Below are 23,844 nucleotides of genomic sequence, written 5' to 3'. Positions count from 1 at the left end.
ACCTCCTCACACCTCCCTTTTTTGTATTCTAGTTCAATTAGCTATTTCAGCAAGTCCTTTCCATCTTTTCCAGTTTTTGTCCTCTATTTTATCTTAATATAATGTAACTTTACTTTCCCTCCTTCACCATTTAGCAATCTATTTTTTCTTAATCCTTTATAGCATTTCTGCTAAAACCACATTATTTCATTCCAACATCCTTCTAACATTCCTTAATTTTACAATGTTTCTGTAAATAAACTTTAAATTTCTTCCAATCTTCTTCCACCAATTCTTCTCCCTGGTCTCGGATTCTGCCAGTCATTTCCGCCAGTTCCATGTAGTTCATCACCTTCATCTGCCATTCTTCCCGGGTGGGTAAATCTTGTGTCTTCCAATACTTCGCGATGAGTATTCTTGCTGCTGTTGTGGCATACATAAAAAAAGTTCTATCCTTTTTTGACACCAATTGGCTGACCATGCCCAGGAGAAAGGCCTCTGGTTTCTTCAGAAAGGTATATTTAAATACCTTTTTCATTTCATTATAAACCACCTCCCAGAATGTCTTAATTCTTGGGCACGCCCACCAAAGGTGAAAAAATGTACCTTCAGTCTCTCTACATTTCCAACATTTATTATCGGGCAAGTGGTATATTTTTGCAAGCTTGACTGGTGTCATGTACCACCTGTAGATCATTTTCATTATATTCTCTCTTAGGGCATTACATGCCGTAAACTTCATACCTGTGGTCCATAACTGTTCCCAGTCAGCCATCATAATATTATTGTGCCCATTTAATCATAGTTGATTTCACCGTTTCATCCTGAGTATTCCATTTCAACAGCAAGTTATACATTCTTGACAAGTTCTTAGTTTTGGGATCTAACAGTTCTGTTTCCAATTTTGATTTTTTGGTGGGAATAGCCAATTTTCTTTCAGTTTTTGATAATCATGCAAAAAATGCAGGCATGTGGATGGAACAAATGAGGGGCAAAACGGTGTCTTCTTCAAATATTAAATTATTAGTTTCCTTTGAAAAATTACTTCATGTCAGCCAGTCTTTTGTATTCACAGCAGAAACCAATGCATGCTTACTTAGAAGTCAATCTCATTATGTTCAGTTGGGCTTAGCTGCCTTCCCAGGGTCTCTATAAAATTAATCTAAAGATTGAATATTGGAGGCAACTTATCTTACGTATGTGTGGACATTGCAAGGCAGCGCACAATGAATACTAGGGCAGGATGGCTTGATTTGAACTATTTCCAACTATATATATTTTACATTTTATTTCTTTCCATTAATCTGTTGGAGATAAATGTGTTGTACACGATCCTTTCCCCCAAGCATTTTTTCCTCACAACAATCCTGCGAGGTAGGCTAGACTGTGACACTCTGGTTACAGAACTCTCTCACCAGGAAGGCTTACCTACAGCCATTTTATTATCTTTCACCTTGCCCCCAAATTCTTGCCCTCTAGTACAACCACACCATAGGCGGACATACGATCCAATTTCTGAACATCTCCACCAACACCTTGGGGAAGCATATATTATATTATATTTTAGGTATTGCATTCGGAAGTGTGCCGATGTTTGAGGAGGCCCTGAACCAGGTGCCTTCAGGGGGTTTCTCTGCCCCTGCCATCCCACTGCTCTCCCTCCCTGCTAGCTGGATGGATGGGAGGCAGGCAGGTGATGGCACAGAGATTGGCTGGCAGATGCTACACTGGGTTAGCTAGCTCCCCTGAAGTTCCAATAGCCTGTCATTTTATTTTTTTAAAATTGCTAATCCCAAGGGAAGAGAGGAAAGGAGATCTGCCTATCAGATGCCAGCTCTGCATGGGGCCATTTGGGTTGAACAGTTCCACTGATTCAATTAAGGCATTTTCATTTACTCAGGGATTTTAATAATTTGCATTTTATGTATTGGAACAATGCTATACTTTAAAAACACTGGGAATAAGTAATATCTGTGTTTCTTAATAGTTGAACGTCATTACTGTTCCTTGTTTTAATTTGCATTGTAAACTGTTCTGGAATAAATACTTTATTTATTGATGTCTCATATTTACCGTATATCCTGCCTCTCCTCCATCACGGAACCCAAGTGCCATACATATGCTTTCCAGCCATAAGATGAAGAGCTGTACATACTTACCTTTAAAAATAATATAAAAAATTGCCTACCTGGTATGAAAGTTGTAGACATTGTGCAACAGGGGGATAGCCAGGTACTATTAAGGAAGGACTAGAAGAACCACTGTGCAGACTTGCATTAGGAATTCTGCCAGGGTGTTATGTATAACTTTGTAAATAAAGTTAACATCATCTGCATGGAGCCTGAATTCAGCAGTCAAGATGCAACAGATAAAACAATAAGGGTCCCCCCTCTCCAAGGTTCATGGCTCAGCAGAGATCTGATTCCAAGTTGAAGTCCAGCCTGCATTCACCACGACTCAGTTTTGCCAATTCAGATAGCAACCAATTGTTGCAAGAAGAAGAAGAGGAGTTTGGACTTGATATCCCACCTTTCAATCCCCTTAAGGAGTCTCAAAGCGGCTAAGAATCTCCTTTCCCTTTCTCCCCCACAATAAACACTCTGTGAGGTCAGTGAGGCTGAGAGACGTCAGAGAAGTGTGACTATCCCAAGGTCACCCAGCAGCTGCATGTGGAGGAACGGAGACGCGAACCCGGTTCACCAGATTACGAGTCCACCACCACTACACCATATAACTACAATACGGTGGTTCAATCATATTGAAGGGTTGGTTTAAAAAATAATAATTCTAGAATAATGCTCCAAATCAGCTAAACATTTTTCTTCAACCTTTAGTCTAAGGTTCTTTACTCTCATATACAGTGGTACCTCGGGTTACATACGCTTCAGGTTACAGACTCCGCTAACCCAGAAATAGTACCTCAGGTTAAGAACTTTGCTTCAGGATGAGAAATCGTGCTCCGGCGGCGCAGTGGCAGCGGGAGGCCCCATTAGCTAAAGTGGTGCTTCAGGTTAAGAACAGTTTCAGGTTAAGAACGGACCTCTGGAACGAATTAAGTACTTAACCCGAGGTACCACTGTATAATGCTTTTGTAACATACCTGCTTCCCAAGTTGCCCAATAACATTTTCTGCAGAGTATAGACTTCTAGATTTTTAAGCAAAACCACACATTTTACTTGTGCTTGTAAGCTGATTCCCAAAGCTGCAATTAAAACTTTTGAGGCTGATCTAATAAGCTTTATTCAAGGCTAATTTTTTTTTCTTGTGAACAACACTGCCAATGAGTTACTATTTCAGATTACTTCTCACAGCCCTTTTCGTGACAAGAATATGTTTCTTGGCAGATTTGTTATTGTACTATATCCACCACTGCATAGATAATTCCATTTTCCATCTTTAATATCAAGTTGGCCAATCCTACTTTTCCCATGCAATTCAAAGTTTGCAGGTTGTTGGTTTAATAAGTTCATATTAATGACTTCCGTCTTTGGTGGTGGGGGATGGATATTTCAACAAGTTTTTTAAATTAAAAAAAATCACTCCCCTCTCCCAACATCACATGAATTTAACCACTTTGAGATCATTTCTGACTTAGCATGATTGTTGCATGTTTTCTATATTTCTGGACTGGTATCATGAAAATATTTTTGCATTTGATTCTTTACTCTTTTTTTAGGTTATTGCTTTCCCTTTAGCTAGCTTTGTACTTTTTAATGGCTAAGAAGATTTATCCTGTTCTTTGCAGTTCATCTTTAATTAGAGTTAAATCTATGTGTAACTAATTAAACCAGATACAAAAAGTTATTTGAATTCATCCAAGAAATACTCCTAATATCCCATACGGCTATCTTTGCACAATCTTTTGTCAAGAAACATTCCCAATAAGAGATTGTTTTATTTTTTTGCTATTGTAACTTTTCTTAAAGGTGAAGAAAGTGTATCTCTATTACCAATGCTGTAAAAATACATACATCACATTTTCTTCTGTGCCAAACATTGTGTGTCTTCATATTCTAACCCATCCTCATTTTTTTGTTTGGTTAGAACTTCTAAATATACTGTAAATGGTCAATATTGTAAATCCATATAAATGGGGTTGTGGCCAGGTTTTTCCCTACCCTGGCAGCATTAAGGTGCTCTATTTAACAGGTTGTGTTTCTTTGAATGTTTCTTTCAGTAATCATTCTTTCATCCTCAGTTTTTCTAGCTCCAAACTACACAACAGCTTAAATTTCAACTGAGTGGTTTTTCCCTCTCATTTCATCATAGTAGGCTTGTCCAGAATTTTAGTTGTTAATACTCAACTTCCCCAGTCAAACACTTTCCAGAAACTAAATTTTGTTTCTGAGATCACGATAATCTCTTTGCAAGCATTTCAGTTTTCACAGAACTTCTAAGTTCTTCTTCTTCTAACATAGGAGTTGCCTCGATCCGCCTGGCCATTCTCTCCTCCTGGAGTCGTTTCTCCCTTTCTTGGTAACGTCCAGTCTTTGTAAGTTGGAGTTAGCTTTATCAAAGGGAAATCTGAGTTCTTTAATTCGTTCCGTTCTTGTAGTAGCTCTCACTCTAGATTGAACCAGCACTGCTTCTTTGCACTGAAAGCTCCAGTGCAGATGTCTTTATGTGAAACGAAGACTGTGCTTTTGAGATCATGCAACTGGGTGCAAAAAAGTAGGTGACTAACAATAACACTCACAGAGGTAGACATAGTTCAGACTGCTGTCAATAATGGCCCCTGCATTTTTATTCATTGTTTTGTATATAAATATAATAAATAATAATAAATAATTTACTTATCTCAAAAGTGCACTAAGTTTCTTAGTGTGTGCTGGCTTATATCAACTTATCAAATAATTCCAGTTTATAGCTATAATTTTATAAAATACCTAGAGGAACCCAAATAGCCCACAGCTTAACATATAAATACAAACAGTTGCAAACTGCATCAAGGAAAAATAAAGAGACTTTGACTTCGAACTGCTTGTACAGTTTTGAAATTTGCACACAAATTCATTGGTTCAATCCAAAGGCCCTTTTCATACCCTAAGGAAGAGAGAGAATATAACAGATAGCAAGTAAGTTCATTGTTAGGCACAATTTGAAAAATCTTTTAGGCTTCTTTCTTCTAATATATGTCCAAAGTTGACAGTGCAAAAAAAAATCTTAGATTTTTAAAAATAATTAATTGGTAAGATAATCTAATTCAAGAACAAAAAGATACAGGAATTCACCCTGCACCTTTTTTTTTTGCAGTACTCCTGAGACAAGCAAATTGGATTAGACTAGATGAACCTTTGGGGTTCCTTCCAACTTTACAATTCTATGATGTTTGAAAGCCAGCTATACAACCAAGAGTGCCACATATTACTGTTCAAAAGCAATTCCTCCTAATGTGCTACTGATCTTTATAAAGGGGGACAGGCTGGGGACTGATATGTGTCAAAATCCCCAGCAAACTACTTTCCAGTGTGTTGCTAATTAACAGCTACTAGCTATCAAACACCGGACGCGGGTGGCGCTGTGGGTTAAACCACAGAGCCTAGGACTTGCCGATCAGAAGGTCGGTGGTTCGAATCCCCATGACAGGGTGAGCTCCTGTTGCTCAGTCGCTGCTCCTGCCAACCTAGCAGTTCAAAAGCACGTCAAAGTGCAAGTAGATAAATAGGTACCACTCCGGTGGGAAGGTAAACGGCGTTTCCGTGCGCTGCTCTGGTTCGCCAGAAGCGGCTTAGTCATGCTGGCCACATGACCCGGAAGCTGTATGCCGGCTCCCTCGGCCAATAAAGAGAGATGAGCGTCGCGACCCCAGAGTCGGTCACGACTGGATCTAATGGCCAGGGGTCCCTTTACCTTAGCTATCAAACACATACTATATAGTACTAATTGTGAGAATTACCTTGTGCAAGCTAAGCCACGACAAACACAGCACTGATTTCTTATCAATGTGGCAGCACACACATTACTTAAGAGGCAAATGCAGATCGGCATGGAGCCGTTAAAAAAATCTGGCACCATGTAGAAAGCTTTTTTGTGTTTGTGTGTTTGTATTTTTAAGAGCTGTCTCACTCTTGAGCAGGCTAGACTCTTACTATCCAAAATCAACTGGCTTCCCAGGGTTCCTTCACTTGACTCCTGCATCAGACTTTTGCCCCAGCAGAGATTCTTAGCTCACCTGCATGCTGAAGTAAAAGTGACCAGAGCTTGAACAAAGCTAAGCAAGACCCATAGGGGTTAAAAATACGAATCTCCTCTGAAAAGTAATTTTCTCCTATAAAAGGGTTCTCTTTTAAAGGAGTTACAAAGGGATACATATTATGAACCAATTCAGTTGCATTCTCAAACTCTTAGTACAGAATTTATGGATAGCATTGAAGATCTAGAGTTTGGTCTTTTTCATTCCATATTTCAGCCTTTTATGGACATTCCCAAAAGGAGATCTTCAAAAATTAACAAAATCTAACAACAAATTAGCTTTGTAAAAGAAAATAAGAATACCAACCATATATCCTTTCGCTGTAGATTCATCAAGACCACAGGATGAATGCTAATGAGAAAAACAGAAAAAGAAACAAAAACTATAAAGTAAGGTCAAAAAGAAAAGAAGAAAAAGAAGAAAAAAGATGTAAGATATGCAATATTGATTCAGCGGTATCAAACCTCAGATTGCTAGGACACTATTTTTAAAAATGCAGTGGGCCATACTATACTGCTTTTCATAATTTTCATATGTTTTCATGAATCAGGAGAAATAAATCCATTGATGACAATGTTAGCAATTTCCGATCAACATTCACATTCCTAAATATTCAATGCTGGCAAATCCTACAGAATGGAACTAGACAAATCTGTCCATTCTAACACTGCAGTCTCTTGGGTGTGCCTTATGTGTGGGGGGTCTAAGACCTGTGTGTTGTTGCACCATCTTGCCCCATACAGAATGGCTTCTTTGTCCCATACAGAAGAGCTGCTTTGCAAAAAGCGTGCAATGCAAGTTCTAGTTCTCCCTGATCCACCTGTTTTACCTATGACAGGATTGTTGATGTCCTACTTCTACCACATTACAGGTAACTCGCATCTTATGCTCATTATATTTGCACAATTGCAGCTTTACATGGACCACCAAAAATAATTAAATGAACGTCACACATGTGGGGAAAGGAGGGCGGGAGAGCGGGGGGAGGGAAATGGCCAGCAATCCCATCAGCTATTGAGAGAGTGGTTGGGTGTAGTTGGGGAGTCGGTGGAGTGTGGGGAGAGAGTGGAGGAGGTAGCAGGGAGTTTTGGAAGTGGCTGGAGAAAGATTGGAGGAGGCAGGAGAAAGTTGTGGAGGAGTTGGTTGGAGAGACTGCAGAATGGCCCCAAAATGCAGGGCCTCAGCATCAGCTACTGAAAAACCAAAGAAGCAGAGGGTGGTTCCCACGCTGGAAGAGAAGGAGGCTGTGCTGGACTGCTTGAGGGCTGGCGTGGGCATCGTGGCATGCAAATATGGCCAGAATGAATGCAGCATCCATGCCATCAAGGTGGCTGAGAAGGAGATCTGTGGTGCTGTGGCAGCAAGCAAAGGTGATCACCCACATGCCCTAAAAGGGAAGGACAATTATCTCCCTCCTGTCCTGTGTACTGGCACTCCAATAAAGAGGCCAAGGTGACTAGAGTAACAATTCTGGGCTGGTTCCACAAGTTATTCATTCCAGAGGTGAGATGTTCTCTCAACGAGAAACACCTGGAGTTTAGACCATGGGTAGGCAAACTAAAGCCTGGGGGCTGGATCTGGCCCAATCGCCTTCTAAATCCGGCCCGCGGACAGTCCAGTGTTTTTACATGAGTAGAATGTGTCCTTTTATTTAAAATGCATCTCTGGGTTATTTGTGGGGCACAGGAATTTGTTCATCCCCCCCCCAAATATAGTCTGGCCCCCCACAAGGTATGAGGGACAGTGCACCGGCCCCCTGCTGAAAAAGTTGGCTGACCCCTGGTTTAGAGTGTTGCTGCTTGGGGACAATGTTCCTGGACACCCCTTTGCACACAGCAAAGAAGAGGCTGTCCCTCTCTCCCCTTCTCTCTCATCCAGCCTCTGGAACAAGGTATGATTTGCTGCTTCACCCGCTGCTTACACAAAGCTCACCTTCTTCTGAATGATTGGGGAAAACCCAGCCAGATGGGCAGGGTATAAATAATAAAATTATGATGGTTGTTATTAACATGATGGATACTAATCTGGATCTTAACCTCCTCAACCCCCTCTTGGCCTCATATTATCCACTGAAACATCATCCAGCAAGGGAGAGAAGGAAGAAGACAAGTATGTGCAGCATTTTTAAACAGTTCTTTTGAGTTGTTCTGGCTTTACGTGATTTTGTGTATACATGTGATAGCCCTCACGTAAGATGCGAGTTACCTGGACTTAGAAGAATTCTAATGACAATGTGCATTTTTCCAAAACAGATTAAAATCTGAAGCTAAAAAGAAATACTGAGAAGTCCAGAATTTACAGTATTGATTGGTTTGAGAATAAACTACCTTTTCCTCAATTTCTTTGAGCTGTCGCTTCTGAAGTTCAATTTTCTCTTCTAGTTCTCGAATTCTCTGGAATAAACAGGAAAAAAAATTTCCAAGGTAAAAAGGCATTTCCTATAGGTTGTCAAACAATATCCATCTTTCACACACTCGAGAGCAGGGGCCGCCACCATGGTGCCCCAGATGTGCCTGGGCTCCAGTTCCCATCTGCCCCAGCCAGCAGGGCCAATGGCCAGTGTAAAGAGTATGGTTTGCTCATGCGTAAGTTGCCGCATCTCCTGGCTTTGTTGCCTTGTTAAACCTTTCAGTCTGGACAGCCCTTCACTTCGTGGCTGCCTCAGTCGCTAGCAGAATCCGTCAGTGGGCGTTTCTTAAACCGTTTCCAACATAAAAGTTGTTTGACCCCCAGTCTCCTCCTACTCTCCCTGCGCGGAAGTCTTCTGCGCAGGGAGGGCATGGATAGCGGAGGACCCGTGCTCTCCCCGCTGGTGTCCGGTGAAGAGTCTGGGAGCCCACTCGCCGATTCCCCCATCTCCCCATCTTTATTCCTGGTGTTGCGCTGAATTGCTTCCCCATCTGCTGAGCTGCCTCTCTCCCGGCTGGGCCCTTCTCCAGCATCATTTGAGAGCCTTCCCTCCGCCTCTAGCTCCGATGTCAGTTCCCTGACATCCACCTCCCCCCCAGGACCCCCTCCACCCCCGGCCCAACCTGTTGATCCAACTTCGTCCCTTTCTTCGGCCGACGATGCGGGGAACCCCCAGAAGGAGCTGTCGTCATCCTCTGAGGATTCAAAACCCGCTTCCCACCCGTTCTGATCCCTTCCCTCGGGGTGGGCCTCCCAGTCTGATTCTTCTTCCTCCGAAGTGGTTCCAAATTGCTCCTCCCAGAATCTCGCTAGTGGTTTGGGTTTGTCCGGGAACAGGCGGTGAAATTCCTCCACCAGATACCCGTCAGTGATTGCCCCCGCGGGAACCCACGTGTTTTCCGACCTGGGTTCTCCCTCCCAAGCCACCAAGTACTCCACCTGGCGCCCTCGCCACCTTGAATCAAGTATTTCCGTGGCCAAATTGCGGTGCTCCCTCTCTTCTACCTGCGGGTGTGTGGTGACTTCCCCCTCTCGCCCCGGGAACCCCCGTCCTTCCCTGTACAGTGAGAGTAGGGACCTATGGAACACCGGGTGTATCTTCATGCTGTCAGGCAATTTGAGCTTGAATGCCATTGGGTTCACCTGCTGTGTTACCTCAAACGGTCCCAGCCGCTTGGGCTGCAACTTCTTGCACCCCCCCTTAAAAGGTAACCCTTGGGTTGACAACCACACCCGATCTCCCACCCTTAGGGTCTCCCCTTCCCTACGGCGCTTGTCTGCCTGCCTCTTGTAAATTTCCTTGGCCCGCTCCAAGTTCATCTTAAGTTGCTGGTGCAAGGCTTCCATTTGTTCCACAAACTGCTCTGCCGCCGGTACGCTCCAACCTTCCTCCCCACTCCCCGGGAAGGCCCTGGGGTGACACCCATAATTGGCCAGGAACGGGCTCATTCCCGTTGACACATGTTCAGCGTTATTGTACGCAAATTCAGCCAGCGCTAGTTTCTCTACCCAATCGTTCTGCCTCTCGTTGACGTAGCAGCGTAGGTATTGCTGGAGTATACTGTTCGCTCTTTCTGCTTGCCCGTTGGTTTCCGGGTGTCTCGCCGTTGAGAAGCCCACTTCGACCTGCAGCAAGCTCATGAGCTTCCTCCAGAAACGCGAAGTAAATTGTTTCCCGCGGTGGGGGATAACCCTCGAAGGAGCCCCATGCAACCTGAATATGTGGTCTACAAACAACCTAACTGTTTCCTCTGCCGTGACCGCATGTGAGCAAGCTATAAAATGGCACATTTTGGTTAGTAGATTGACCACTACCATGACCGCTGTCTTCCCCCGGGATTTGGGCAAATCAGTAATAAAATCAATGGACACCACCTCCCACGGTTTCCCCGGCGTGGGTAAGGGTTCCAGTAATCCTGCGGGGGCAGCCCGCTCCCCCTTTGCTCTTTGGCAGCGGTCGCACCCCCGTACATATTCCCGTACATCCTCCCTCACCCTGGGCCACCAGAACTGCCTGGTGACGAGCATCATGGTTTTGTGCTGTCCAAAGTGCCCAGCTGTGGGGTTGTCGTGGAGTTGTTTGAGTACCTTTCCCCGTAGAGCCTCCCCCGGTACATACAGCGCCCCCTTATAGTACAGCACCCCTTCCTTCTCCTCAAACCCTCCTTGGGTTTCTCTACTGTCTCGGAGTTCCCGGATTTTAGTTTGTGCGAACACGTCGTTTCTAGTAAGTCCAGCCAGTTCTCGTTGCCCCACCAAGGTTCCCCCCCACACCCATCGGTCCTCGGGGATCACGTGTCGTATCTCCGGCGGCCCCTCTCCTTCCAAGTACTCCGGCTTCCGGGAGAGAGCATCCGCTCTCACGTTTTCCTCTCCCGGCACATATCGGATTTCGAATGAAAACTTGGAGAACTCCTGTGCCCATCGAATCTGTCTCTGGTTGAGCACTCGTGCGGTCCTCCAGTATTCCAAGTTCTTGTGATCCATACAAACCTGGATCTTGTGCTGCGCCCCTATTAGTAGATGTCGCCATCGACGAAACGCCGCATAGATCGCAAGCAGTTTGCGGTCATACACAGTATAATTTTGCTCCGACTTGTTCAGCTTTCTCGAGAAAAAGGCACACGGTCTCCATTCCTGCTTGCTCCTCCCTGTCTGCAAAAGAACCGCCCCAATGGCTCTGGCGGACGCGTCGGTCTCTTGCCTCATGGGTTTCTCCAGATCCACGTGCAGGAGCTGCTCTTCCGATGCGAACGCCCTTTTCAGTTTTTCAAAGGACTGCTGGGCCTCCTCTGTCCAGGTGAACTTCCTTTTGCTACTGAGACAATCTGTGATGGGTGCTGTCAAGTGGGCGAAGTTATTGATGAACTTCCTGTAGAAGTTGCTGAACCCTAGGAACCTCTGCACGTCCTTCCGGGTTTTGGGAGCCTTCCACTCCAGCACTGCCTGCACCTTGCTTGGGTTCATCGCTAAGCCTTTGTCTGACAACTTGTACCCCAGAAACTCGACTTCTCTGGCGTGAAACTTACATTTTTCCAGCTTGACCCACAACTGGTGCTTCTGCAGTCGTTTTAGCACTTCCCTGACGTATCTGACATGTTGCTCCTCATTGTCCGAATAGATTAAGACGTCGTCCAAGAAGGCTACGCAGTTCTTGTACAGCAGGGACCCCAACACGTGGTGCATGAAAGCTTGAAAACAGGCGGAGCCCGACTGTAATCCAAAAGGCATAACTAGGTACTCAAAGGCCCCCAGGGGTGTGAACATTGTGGTCTTCCATTCGTCCCCCTCCCTCATCCTAATCAAGTTGTATGCCCCTCTGAGATCAAGCTTGATAAAAATTTTCCCCTGCCTCACCCGTGTTAAAATGTCGTCAATCCTGGGCATTGGGAAGGTCACTGGTTCCGATACCAAATTGACCCCCCCTATAGTCCACAACGAGCCTGGGTTGATTAGTGTCCTTTTTGTCCACAAACAACACTGGACTGCCCCCTACCGCTTTTGATTCTCTTATGAAGCCTCTTTTCAGGTTCTTGTCAATAAATTCCCGCAGCTCCTTCATCTCCCTGTCCGACATGGCATACGGTTTACCCACCGGTAGCTGCGCCCCAGGGAGCAAGTTGATTTGGCAGTCAAAGGGCCTATGGGGGGGTAGTCTATCTGCTTCCTTCTCGCTGAAGACCTCCTGCAGGTCAGCATATTGTGGTGGCACCTCCCCTTTCGGCTCCACAGCTATCCCAGCCACCCTGGCCACGGTCATTCTTGGGGTTTCCCCCCCTAGACAGTGTTCCAAGCGGACCCAAAGGTGACCGTTCTCTGATGCCATGCCACCACTGGGTCATGTTGTGCTAGCCAGCTCATCCCTAATATTATTGGGGGCCCTGCCAGTGAGGCTACGTGAAAGGCGATGGTCTCCATGTGCCTGGAAACCCTCATTCTCATTGGTGGGGTCTGGTGCGCCACTTCCCCTCCCAGAAGCTCCCTGCCATCAATGGTGGTTACTTGCAAGGGAAAATCCAGGGGTAGCAGGTGGAGCTGGTGCTCTAGTGCAAAGTCCTTGCTGAAGAAATTGCAGGAACTGCCTGAATCCAACAGCTCTTTCACCTTGACTGGGTGCCCATTTGGGAGTTCTAGCACCACTTCTATGGCTATTGCCGCCCTGGGGGGGGGGTCTGGTTGGGGCACTTCTATTGGTTGCTCGCCTGGCTGCTGTGCCCGCTGAGTGGCAGCCAAGCTTTGGCGTTTCCCTGCTCCTTTACCATCTCCTCCTCACCCCCTGCAGCTCCCACCATCCCTTGCCAGGCCTTTCTTTGCGGGCAGACCCTGGCAAAATGTCCTGGTCGCTGGCAGAGGAAACACTTCTTGGTGGTTTTCCCATCCTTTCCCTCCCTCTTGCGACCTTCACTGGAGTTTGAAATCTCCCGTGCGCGCGCCCCATCTATTTCCATTGGCTCCGCCGGCGGGGAAGGCTGCCTTGGTATTTCAGGAATGCGGTAGTCATGGTAACGTTGCTCTCTCCCTTCCCGCTTCTCCTGTGCCCGCGCTTCCTGCCTTACACCAATTGCAAGCACAGCCTTGGTCAGCTGATCCATCGACTGCAGGCGGGGTGCGCGGGAAAGCTCGTCCTTCACCATTGGGGACAACCCCTCCTCGAACAGCATTTGAATGGGTTCAGAGTCCAAATCCCACCCGAGCCGGTGGACTAACATGGCAAAGCGTGACCAGTAGTCTCTAACTGACTGGTTCCCCTGTTTGCAGCCCATCAGTTCCCGCCGAGTCACACTTCGCTGTAGATCACTGGAATACATCGCATCCATCGCCTGGAAGAATTTCCTCAGGTCTTTCAAGGCGGCATTCTGCGTTGCCATTAGGGGCCTGATCCATTCTCTGGCCCCACCCTGCAGATGTCCGACAATATAGGCAACCCTCTCCCCATCGTCTGCAAAATCATTCTGTTGCAGTTCTAACGCGTACTCTATTTCCATTCGGAACGCACTGTAGTCCTGGGGTTTCCCTCCAAACTTGTGTACCAGTCCCGGTACCTTCCTTGCTACGGGGGTGGGTCTGACCTGAGCATCCTGAGACCGCCTTTCGTCCAGCCGCGCCGTCAGCAGAGCCACATGCTGCTCCAAATCTCGGTTCCTCTCCACCAGATTTTGCACTCCAGCTGCTCCCTCCGTGGCGCCAGCTTCTCCGGTTTTGCTCATGATGCTGCCTGCCTGTCACTGTGCACGAGCGACGTCAGGGACTGACGGATTGCTGTAAAGAGTATGGGTTGCTCGTGCGTAAGTTACCGCCTCTCCTGGCTTTGTTGCCTTGTTAAACCTTTCAGTCTGGACAGCCCTTCACTTCGTGGCTGCCTCAGTCGCTAGCAGAATCCATCAGTGGGCGTTTCTTAAACCGTTTCCAACATAAAAGTTGTTTGACCCCCAGTCTCCTCCTACTCTCCCTGTGCGGAAGTCTTCTGCGCAGGGAGGGCATGGATAGCGGAGGACCCGTGCTCTCCCCGCTGGTGTCCGGTGAAGAGTCTGGGAGCCCTCTCGCCGATTCCCCCATCTCCCCCTCTTTATTCCTGGTGTTGCGCTGAATTGCTTCCCCATCTGCTGAGCTGCCTCTCTCCCGGCTGGGCCCTTCTCCAGCATCATTTGAGAGCCTTCCCTCCGCCTCTAGCTCCGATGTCAGTTCCCTGACAGCCAGGGATGATGGGAGTTGGGAGCCCTGCAACATTTGGAGGGTGCACCAGGTTGGCTATCCCTAAAATAGAGCAACCAACCACCTGAAAAGATTTGAGATCTGCTTCAAAGCTCTGTACTAGAATTCAAAAGACGAACACAAGAACCTTCCAAACCTAACACACTGGACCAAAACATGACACTTTTTCCTTGTTACTCTTCCACTGAGGTTTGACCAAAGCATAGGCAAAATAACAGCAGAAGCTTTTGAGTTCTTAGAAAAAAACATTTCAAAAAAGAAGCCACTCTAGAAATTATGTAGTCGGTTATTTCCTGGGTCCCATGGAGGCGAGAGTGAGGAAGAAGCCAGTGCAGACCTGAAGGCTAAGCAGAGCTCCCTATCATTCCCAAATAAAGCTGTTCATGTTTGAGTTTGCCTGAAGTGCCTGGAGTCTGTTTCTAAGGATGGCAGCTCAGTGGATTCCTGAAATCAACAGCTTTAGTAGAAGGAAAATTAAATAAAATAGCCAAATAATTTGGGATTATTCCAATCTGCCAAATTCAGAAGGTGATCTCTGCCACAGCTTCTTTCAATGTCCAGTCTCTTAAGCCATTTATATTTTCAACACTAGAGGAGTGGCCTAGATGGTGGTGCAGATTTTAGTGCCTCATAACACTCTCAGGATGAAATAATAAACCTGAAGAGAGTAAACACCCTGACGTACTTAATGCGAGACCAAGCAGATGAAATTCTGCTCTCACTCCAGTCAAGATCATCTGAAGAAATATGACAAAGTGATTGGAAGATTGGAGAGGCATTCCAGCGGGCCACCAGGGAATCAGCTGAAAGGCCATCAACATGGGATAAAACATCCCCTGCCAGTCTCTGGAAACCATTTGGATCCATTAAGCGGCAGGGGCAGACCATCCAAATCTGTCCCACCTCCCTGCAGAGGGGAGAAGTCGCAGAGAAGTCCAGTGTAAAAAGTTGAGCTAGGGGTTCTGCCCACCAATCTATGAATGCCTGAAATAATTCTACTGATAGACCAGCTAGCCCTGGTGATTTGTCCGGTTTCAAACTATTAATTATCTCTTGAATTTCCTCCTCTTTCACCCTTGGTCACTCCTTTAGTTTATCTGGTTTGTTATCGTTGGTCTCCTTTCCATAAAATTTACTATGTTGATCGTTAAATATGGATATGAAGTACCAAGACCACTTAGATTTTGCAAAAATAAGTCAATGCAATGGGTCAATGGGAGAGGGTCAAGGGACAGCAACAGGGCACCCATGGGGGCAGCAGTGCCCATAAAGCAGATAGGAGCCAGAAGCAAAAGAAACAAAGAAGGTTGCAACAGAAGCTGCCCATGGGAATAGTCTAAAAAGTTAACACAGAGTAAGCAGGGCTGAGTCAAGAGGACAGATGCCTTTAGCGCAAAGGGAAGAGAAAACAGAAAATAAAACGGCCCAGCTAAGGATTCTGTGTGCTATATTGCAATAAAAAGGGACAATTTGCAAAGGTATGTTTTACAGGTTCAGCAATCCCATTAACTCTATTTAAATTAAAGTTCAAGAACAGCCTCTTAAAATCTGACTAAAATCTGAGTAGCAACCGTGGAATGTTCAGAACTATTTTGCGGAGTAAAAGCAAGGAAATAAAAAAAATATGTTTATGTGCTGGATGAACTTGTTGGGACTAAGAGCATGTGAAGACGTGAGGAAAGTTATATCAACCATAAAGTCAAGGGATCGACTGGAAGTGTGCTGGTCCAGGATCCCAGGGTTTAACAATTGATTGGCTATTCCCTGTCCGTCCGTCCCCCCCCCCCCCCGTTTCTAGAGTTGAAGGTGATCAAAAAGGGGGGCAGTGGCAACAACTAACAGACTGTAAGACCCAACTGGAAGCACTGCAAGGCTGTTGTGCAGGTTTGGGTACCGAAGGGGGTGTGAGAGGCTCTCTTGAGTGTAGGACAGTAGCTGAAAGTCTGTTTAGAAGGACAGCTTCTATTTGACAAGATCCTATAGAAATAATCCCCAAGAGTTCCATGAAATGGAGCTACAGCAAAGGCCAACAATGAGGAGATCCGATCATCACCACGGAGACAACCAAAGGCGGAAGAACCATAGAGACCTGGTGAGCTGGAATCTCCACCATCATCCTAATGAACCAGGAGTGGTTGGGAAGTGAGGCCACCACAGCAGATGGACTTGTAAATCTGAAACAGATCCCAAAGGGGGAAGGGATAATACTGGAGCTAAAATGAAACAGGGCAATGTGTTAATTCCTGTGAAGATGAGTGGAAGGAGAAAGCCAGTGTGTACCTGGAGGCCACAGAGTAAGCAGGGCTCCCTTTCTATTATACTTAAATAAAGGTGTTCATGTTTGAGTTTACCTTCAGTGGTTGGAGTTTGCTTCTAAGCTTCTTGCCTTCATTTTGTTGCATAGCATATCCAAATGTAAGTTCATTACTTTTGGAGCTACAACAGTTTCCCAAAAAGCAATCCAACCGATTCATATGTGCAGTGCACTGATATGTGACCTTGACAATGACCTTCAATTTCACTTTTGAGGGTGGCATCTACCCACAATTTATCCTATGTAAAACTGATCTGGCATGGACACCTGCTTTTAGCTCATTGGCACCATTAATTTATTTTGCTGAAGCACTTTCTGGATGTTGTCCGAACTACTATAATACAAAACTGGAGGTTTATCAAGCAGCTTAGTAGCTCTTGTGACTCATGTAATTCTTATTGGATTTACTTACATTAACAAATCCATGAAAACAATGTGGTAATTTTAGCACAAGGCAGGTTCAAAAGGACTCCCTAAGCTGCTTATAAACTCAGCTTGAAAACCTTTGAAAGGTTCAGTATGATTTACAAGATATGCCTAAGGAAGAGCTCTTTCAAACAACATCAACCTGCAACTAAACACATGGTCTAGAATACGAAAAGTAAGAATCGCCAGAATGAGAAATATCTTGCAGCTCACAACGGTAAGGAATTTTGCTTTCAAAACAACTGAAGTGGTGCCACTGTTGATGAAAATGCTGAAAGGTGCATAGACGAAAAGGCACGTTTATTTGTTATATAAATGTTATATAATGAAACTGTGAATTAAGATTAAGGTTAGAAATCAAAGATGTTGAACTGCTAGGTTTTGCAAACTGGCTGTTCGTCACAGTCCAGAGAGTTGAAAGACTGGCTTCTTTCATACACAGCAATTCTCTCTCTCTCTCTCTCTCTCTCTCTCTCTCTCTTTCTCTCTCGCTCTCTCTTTCTAGGTCACATTTAGCACAGTTATTGAAACTTTCCTAAGTTTTACCATGATGGAGGAAGTTGCAGATGTTATTTGCATGTCTGCCCCATCCAAAGAGGGGTGTGTGTGTCTAATTTTTAAAACAAAAGGGATTTATGGATTAGGGAAACCAAGCCCTTTCTCTTTCCTTCCATTACTACACTGTGCTCTATCTCTTGAAACACCTTTCTCCAGGCCCAGCTCTGATACCAGAAGTGACTCAGGGTAGGCAGAAAGGTGCCTAAATGGAAACAACGGCCTAAGGGGATGTCAGGTGGGAAAGGTGGGGCTTTAGCTCCGCTCACCCTTTTGTGGTCACAATTATACTGTCTCTCCTTTGAGACATGAGTGGAGCAGATATGGGAACAAGAAATGTGTCCATTAGTAAGTTGCAGTAAAAACGTTCCAAGTTAGTTGTGCAATGTCTGTTGCCTATATTTAGAACGCTCTCTTACCTTGAAGCAAGCAGCCCTCAAGCTTCCTGTACTTCTTCCAGTTTTAGACACACCTCACAGAGGCTTTGGGATGCGGGTGGCACTGTGGGTTAAACCACAGAGCCTAGGACTTGCCGATAAGAAGGTCGGCGGTTCGAATCCCCGCGACGGGGTGAGCTTCCGTTGCTCAGTCCCTGCTCCTGCCAACCTAGCAGTTCGAAAGCACGTCAAGTAGATAAATAGGTACAGCTCCGGCGGGAAGGTAAACGGCGTTTCCGTGCGCTGCTCTGGTTCGCCAGAAGCGGCTTAGTCATGCTGGCCACATGACCCGGAAGCTGTACGCCGGCTCCCTCGGCCAATAAAGCGAGATGAGCGCTGCAACGCCAGAGTCGGTCACGACTGGACCTAATGGTCAGGGGTCTCTTTACCTTTACCTTTACACAGAGGCTTGATTATGGAATATCATAGCCCTTTTGTATTCCAACTGCGTATAAGGGCAGGAAATAATTTGACCTTTGTAAGAATGCTGATATATGCAGAATTCATCATGCAAAAGGCTGGACTGGATGAATCCCAAGACGGAATTAAGATTGCCGGAAGAAATATCAACAACCTCAGATATGCAGATGACACAATTCTGATGGTAGAAAGTGAGGAGGAATTAAAGAACCTCTTAATGAGGGTGAAAGAGGAGAGTGCAAAATATGGTCTGAAGCTCAACATCAAAAAAACTAAGATCATAGCCACTGGTCCCATCACCTCCTGGCAAATAGAAGGGGAAGAAATGGAAGCAGTGAGAGATTTTACTTTCTTGGGCTCCATGATCACTGCAGATGGTGACAGCAGTCACGAAATTAAAAGATGCCTGCTTCTTGGGAGAAAAGCGATGACAAGCCTAGAGAGCATCTTAAAAAGCAGAGAAATCACCTTGCCAACAAAGGTCCGTATAGTTAAAGGTATGGTTTTCCCAGTAGTGATGTATGGAAGTGAGAGCTGGAACATAAAGAAGCTGATCGCTGAAGAATTGATGCTTTTGAATTATGGTGCTGGAGGAGACTCTTGAGAGTCCCATGGACTGCAAGAAGATCAAACTTATCAATTCTGAAGGAAATCAGCCCTGAGTGGTCACTGGAAGGACAGATCCTGAAGCTGAGGCTCCAATACTTTGGCCACCTCATGAGAAGAGAAGACTCCCTGGAAAAGACCCTGATGCTGGGAAAGATGGAGGGCACAAAGAGAAGGGGGCAACAGAGGACGAGATGGTTGGTAAGTGTTCTCGAAGCTACCAGCATGAGTTTGACCAAACTGTGGGAGGCAGTGAAAGACAGGAGTGCCTGGCGTGCTCCGGTCCATGAAGAGTCGGACATGACCAAACGACTAAACAACAACAAGAATGCTGCCTGTGGCCCCATGAGATTTTCATTGCACGGACTTGCAGTCTCCTCCCTTCCTTTTCACCATGCACTACCTTCCATCCTCCAATCAATTGTACCTGGTGAAATTTTTGCCATTTATAGCTGTCAGATCACGTGGTAATCACAGACAGATCTTAGCCAATCTCTTCCGCTGGAGAATGGTTAGGTATGTCATTTCACTAATCAGACAGGTACTAATGTGCAGAGCTTTTTCAGACATCGTTTTCAAACTATGGATTGGCTAAAAACACTGCAGAGCGAACACTTCTTGTGTCTTCTCCCTCTGGTTTATCAATACCGCACTACAGCCATTAAAACCAGGACAGATTTGGACTTTGCAGGTTCCGAGAATGGAGCTTTGTGCTTGCACACGGAGCACGTTTTAAACTGGGACATGGGAACCACTTTTCCAGCAATACAGCATGCACAACTTAAAGATCCCCAACTGAAACTGGACTTTTGAGGGAAATGTTAGAACATGGCAGGGTGAAATAAAAGTGGCAGCAGAGTCCCAAAGTGGTCAAAGGAGGGACATAGTGTTGGGCACGGAAAGTTCTAGGTTACCTGCTGTGCTTGCTGCAGCAATTCCATGCGCTCATGTAGAATCTGGCAGTCAAATTCACGGCTTTGCCTCAGTATCTGTCTCCGCACCTTTTCCACGGCAGCGCACAAGTCCTCCCTCTGGGCCTCATTCAGGGATTCACTCACCCTCTTCCCTGGCTCCTGCTGCAGAGCATTGTAGAGGGTGGCTTCCAGCTCCTGGATTTTCTAATGCAATGCAAATGACATTCAAGAGAGACTCATGTTTGAACACAGGGAGCCACACAAGACGGTAACGACAGAAAGGCAAAGAAGCAAAGCTTGCAAGGCATAAGGGCACAATTCAGCAGCAGAGAAGCAGCTCCCACATGAGGTAAACAAGCGGAGAATGTCTTGTGTGAAGGGCTCACATCATAATGCTATTATTCAAATTTATGATGTGTCTGCACTTTGCATACTGTGTACAATTCTGGTTGCCTCACATCAAAAAGGAAATGGTAGAGCTTGAAAAGTTTTAGAAAAAGGCAACCAAAATTATTAATGGGCTGAAAGAACTCTAACAGGAGGAAAGGTTACAACATTTGGGGCTTTTAGCTTAGAAAAAAGGCAAACAGGATGATGGCAGCATGATACAGGCATACAAAATTACAGTGTGTGGAGACACTGGATAGAGAAAAGTGTTTCTTCCTCTCTCATAGTAAGAGAATCCAAGGCTGAAAGTTGGATGGTTCAGAGTCGACAAATACAGTAGTTCTTCAAATAGTACTTAGTTGAACTATGGCATTCCCTACCACCAGCTGTAGGAACGGCCACCAACCTAGGTAGCTTTAAAAAGGGGTGACGCCGTTTTATGGAGGATGAGGCTATCAAGTCAGGGCGTCTGTGTAATACCTTCATACCTGGGAATCACAAGTGGTTGTGCTGCTGTGCTCAGGTCCTGCTTTGAGAGCCTCCTATGGGCATCTGGTTGGCTACTGTAAGAACAAGATGTTGGACTACATGGACCTTTGGTCAGAACCCACAGGGATTTTCTTGTATTCTTATCATCACATTCCTTCATAAATGATCACCAAGATCATGGACTAGAAGCCCAACTCATGTCCATGAGCAGTTGCGCCTTCCATACTGCATGCCGAACTCTAGAGAACTTGCTCTCATTAGAGACAAGGTAGGTACCATCCCTGCAAAGGGTCAGCCCCAAAGGCAAATGATTTTATTTCAGAAGACCTCTGCACCACAAATGCTCTTCTGATGTTTTATTCTTCAGAGTTTTAATTTATATTTTAATTTCTGCACGTTTTTATTACCCAAGTCCCTTTGAGACCCAAGTGGGGTGAAAAGTAGAATATAATTTTAAATCAATCAACCAATCAATCTTTATTATGATGATCACAGATCAGACACTAAATTACAATCAAACAAATGCAATTCTACAGTTTTTGGCTAGGGAAAGACTGTTAGGAACTAACAGCATGGCAAAGAGCTAGGCTAAATCACCAGCCAAGCTTTGTAACCTTTCCTTATTGGTGGAATTGCTACACCCCCTTGGTCATTTTGGTTGCCTTTTTAAACAGCGGGAGCAAATGCTTTGAAAGAAAAACAAAATGCATACTCTGAGCCAGCAAGATAGCAAACCAAATGCTACTGCACCTGCTTCTCTATTTCATCGTGGCTCTGACCGGTAAGCTTTGTGCTTCCACTATAGTGTAAAAAGGGACACCCACCACCTTTGTATTAATGCTGGGCCATTTCTTTAACTGGCTTTACACCCATCCCATTACAGGAGGAAGGACAAATAGAAACTCTAACCAACTTTGAGTTGGGCGACCAATTTACGAGAAATTTGCAAGGTAGGGTGTTGGTTCGCCCTGCTTTCCAAATACAGTGACCAAGGGTGGGTTTCTTACTCTTTTTTTAACCCTTCCAAAGAAGCTTTGTCAGCTACCATTAGTGACACCTCATGCTGCCCACAGCTGCCCGAATTCCTTGAGCCTGCTTTCCCACTCCTGTGACAGACGGCCATGGAAACAATACTGCCCTCAAAACACTTCATCCACAAGGGAGGTAAGTCAACCCACATCTCTCTCTCTCTCTCTCTCTCTCTCTCTCTCTCTCTCACACACACACACACACACACTCCTATACATTTTTCACAGAAAAGAAAGGAGAATTCACTGTCCATTTTCACAGGGGAAGAATGGTCCTGAGAAAATGGAAACACAGTTTTGTCCAGCGCTAGGGTCCACCAGCTGGTTCAAGTGAAATTCTTCCTGTTGCAATTCCCTACCATAGGCTAGCCTTTTTTGTGATATCGTAAACACATATTGGTCAACACTGTATACGGAGAGGATTCTCTGAAACCAGGGTTCTTGTTGCACTCAGGATCCGAATTGTATGAGTGGAACCTGCCACCGGGCCCACACAGAACTTGTCTGAGGCCGGAGTGGCGTCTTATTAGAATAAAGTTAAAGCTCAAACAAAAAAGCAGCCTGGTGCCCCCATTTTTAAGTGAAAATTGATCAGTCTCTGCCTCTTCTGTCTACCTGTTTGGCAGTTGAAACTGAGAGAGCAAAGTTGCCTGGCAGCTTGTAAGAGTTTCTAGAAAAGCATTACCCTCATACTTGGAAAGCCTAGAAATAAACTTGATTTCTGTAGGACTAGAATCAATGTGACTAGCTTGAGCTGAACTCCAGCAATCATAGTTTTAAAGAATGGAGGTAACAACTCCCAGAACTGCCATTGCAAGAACACAAGAACAAGAAATTTCAAACCTCTGCCACAAGCGGTGTAAGTATTGCAATCCGTTTAAACTTTGCATATGCTACTTAAAACACCTTAAAAAACAGTTCTGACCTTTTTTATCTATCTCAACTAGGCAGTATCTAGGTCCTTCATTTAGCAGAACAGACAGCATACATGCACACATATGAATTTTACTTTCAGCAAACACACAGATTTCCTACCATATAAGCCTGGTCCAGAGCTTGTTTCCTGTAGTCAAGTTCTTCCTCTAAATAACCCTTCTGTTTACTGAACAGGTCCTGAGTAATAATAATAATAATAATCAGCTTGACTCAAAATGTCACAAGCCTTGGCAGATCAGGTATCCATAGCTAGCTAGTCCACAAAGGCCAAAAAGAAAGTGAGATAACATGCGCCAAGGAGCAGGTAGACAACAGTGCTGGGTATAGAACTTTCAGCTCAGCACTAAGAAAAGACAAAGATTTCCCTATTTGTTTCTAAACTCGGTGTCTGCTGTGCAGACATTCACCCTGTGCAGGAGGAAGGGGCCACTTTACCATCTGCAGAGGCCACCCAACTCTGCAGAAAAATTGTGGAAGGGTTTCAGACAACCCCCCCCACCCCCACAACTGCCCCACCTAAGGGTGACACAGGTATGCTTCCTTAATGGTGGTCAGTTAGATCCTGGGCAGCAGAGGGCAGTATGGGTGCGAGCTCTGAGTGACTGAGTAGGTATTGGCCCTGCTTCATTCAGTTACAGCTTTCTTCTCCCAGGCCTTTTCCACACTTACCTTTTGCTCTGTGCTTTAATGATCTGTGTCCAAGCACTTTTTTTTTTGCCCTGCTGCTTTCCCCAGGAAAACTTGCTCTTTAATGCTGAAGTGGAACAAATGGCAATTCAGATTTTCTGTGGACTGCTGTTTGCTTTGATTCAGCAGTAAAGAGCGGGTTTTCACTTGCACCTTGTACCAAGGAGCCTGCAAGCAGAATAGAACAGAGGCCTTAGCTTGTTTTCCATTCCATAGTGAAGCCGTTCCATGGCTCTAAAGGAGGTTTCCACAATGGCACCTCAGAGAGCAAATGTGGGGCATTACTAAGGGTGGTCGTGTAGGAGCCTGCTCTGCTTTGGAATCTCAAGAGATATGATCAACTAATATCCA

The 23,844-nt window shown here is 45.3% G+C and overlaps 2 protein-coding genes across 8 annotated transcripts in view; one reads left to right on the top strand and one right to left on the bottom strand.

The window, feature by feature from the left end:
• The window catches only part of WFS1 (wolframin ER transmembrane glycoprotein), a 198,981-nt gene that overhangs the window by 69,603 nt on the left and 105,534 nt on the right, over window positions 1–23,844 (top strand). The gene's annotated exons all lie outside the window — the stretch shown is intronic.
• The window catches only part of JAKMIP1 (janus kinase and microtubule interacting protein 1), a 96,540-nt gene continuing 75,617 nt past the window's right edge, over window positions 2,922–23,844 (bottom strand). For 3 of the 7 annotated variants that reach the window (XM_081019904.1, XM_081019906.1, XM_081019905.1), the window contains exons 18-22: window positions 22,906–22,983; window positions 19,967–20,170; window positions 8,501–8,566; window positions 6,480–6,524; window positions 2,923–5,023 (exon numbers count right to left, since the gene is read on the bottom strand). In XM_081019904.1, the coding sequence (XP_080876030.1) occupies window positions 4,991–5,023; window positions 6,480–6,524; window positions 8,501–8,566; window positions 19,967–20,170; window positions 22,906–22,983 (426 nt within the window). In that variant the 3' untranslated portion in view covers window positions 2,923–4,990. Of the gene's footprint in view, window positions 5,024–6,479; window positions 6,556–8,500; window positions 8,567–19,966; window positions 20,171–20,841; window positions 20,917–22,905; window positions 22,984–23,844 lie in introns of those variants that run through there. The other 4 variants (XM_081019908.1, XM_081019907.1, XM_081019909.1 and 1 more) reach the window with 4 other exon arrangements.

This window comes from Podarcis pityusensis, assembly GCF_964106645.2.
Source record: "Podarcis pityusensis genome assembly, chromosome: 9".
Classification (NCBI taxonomy): Eukaryota; Metazoa; Chordata; class Lepidosauria; order Squamata; family Lacertidae; genus Podarcis; species Podarcis pityusensis.
The sequence above is the reverse complement of the archived record's forward strand: the minus strand, read 5'-3'. Positions and strand labels throughout refer to the sequence as shown.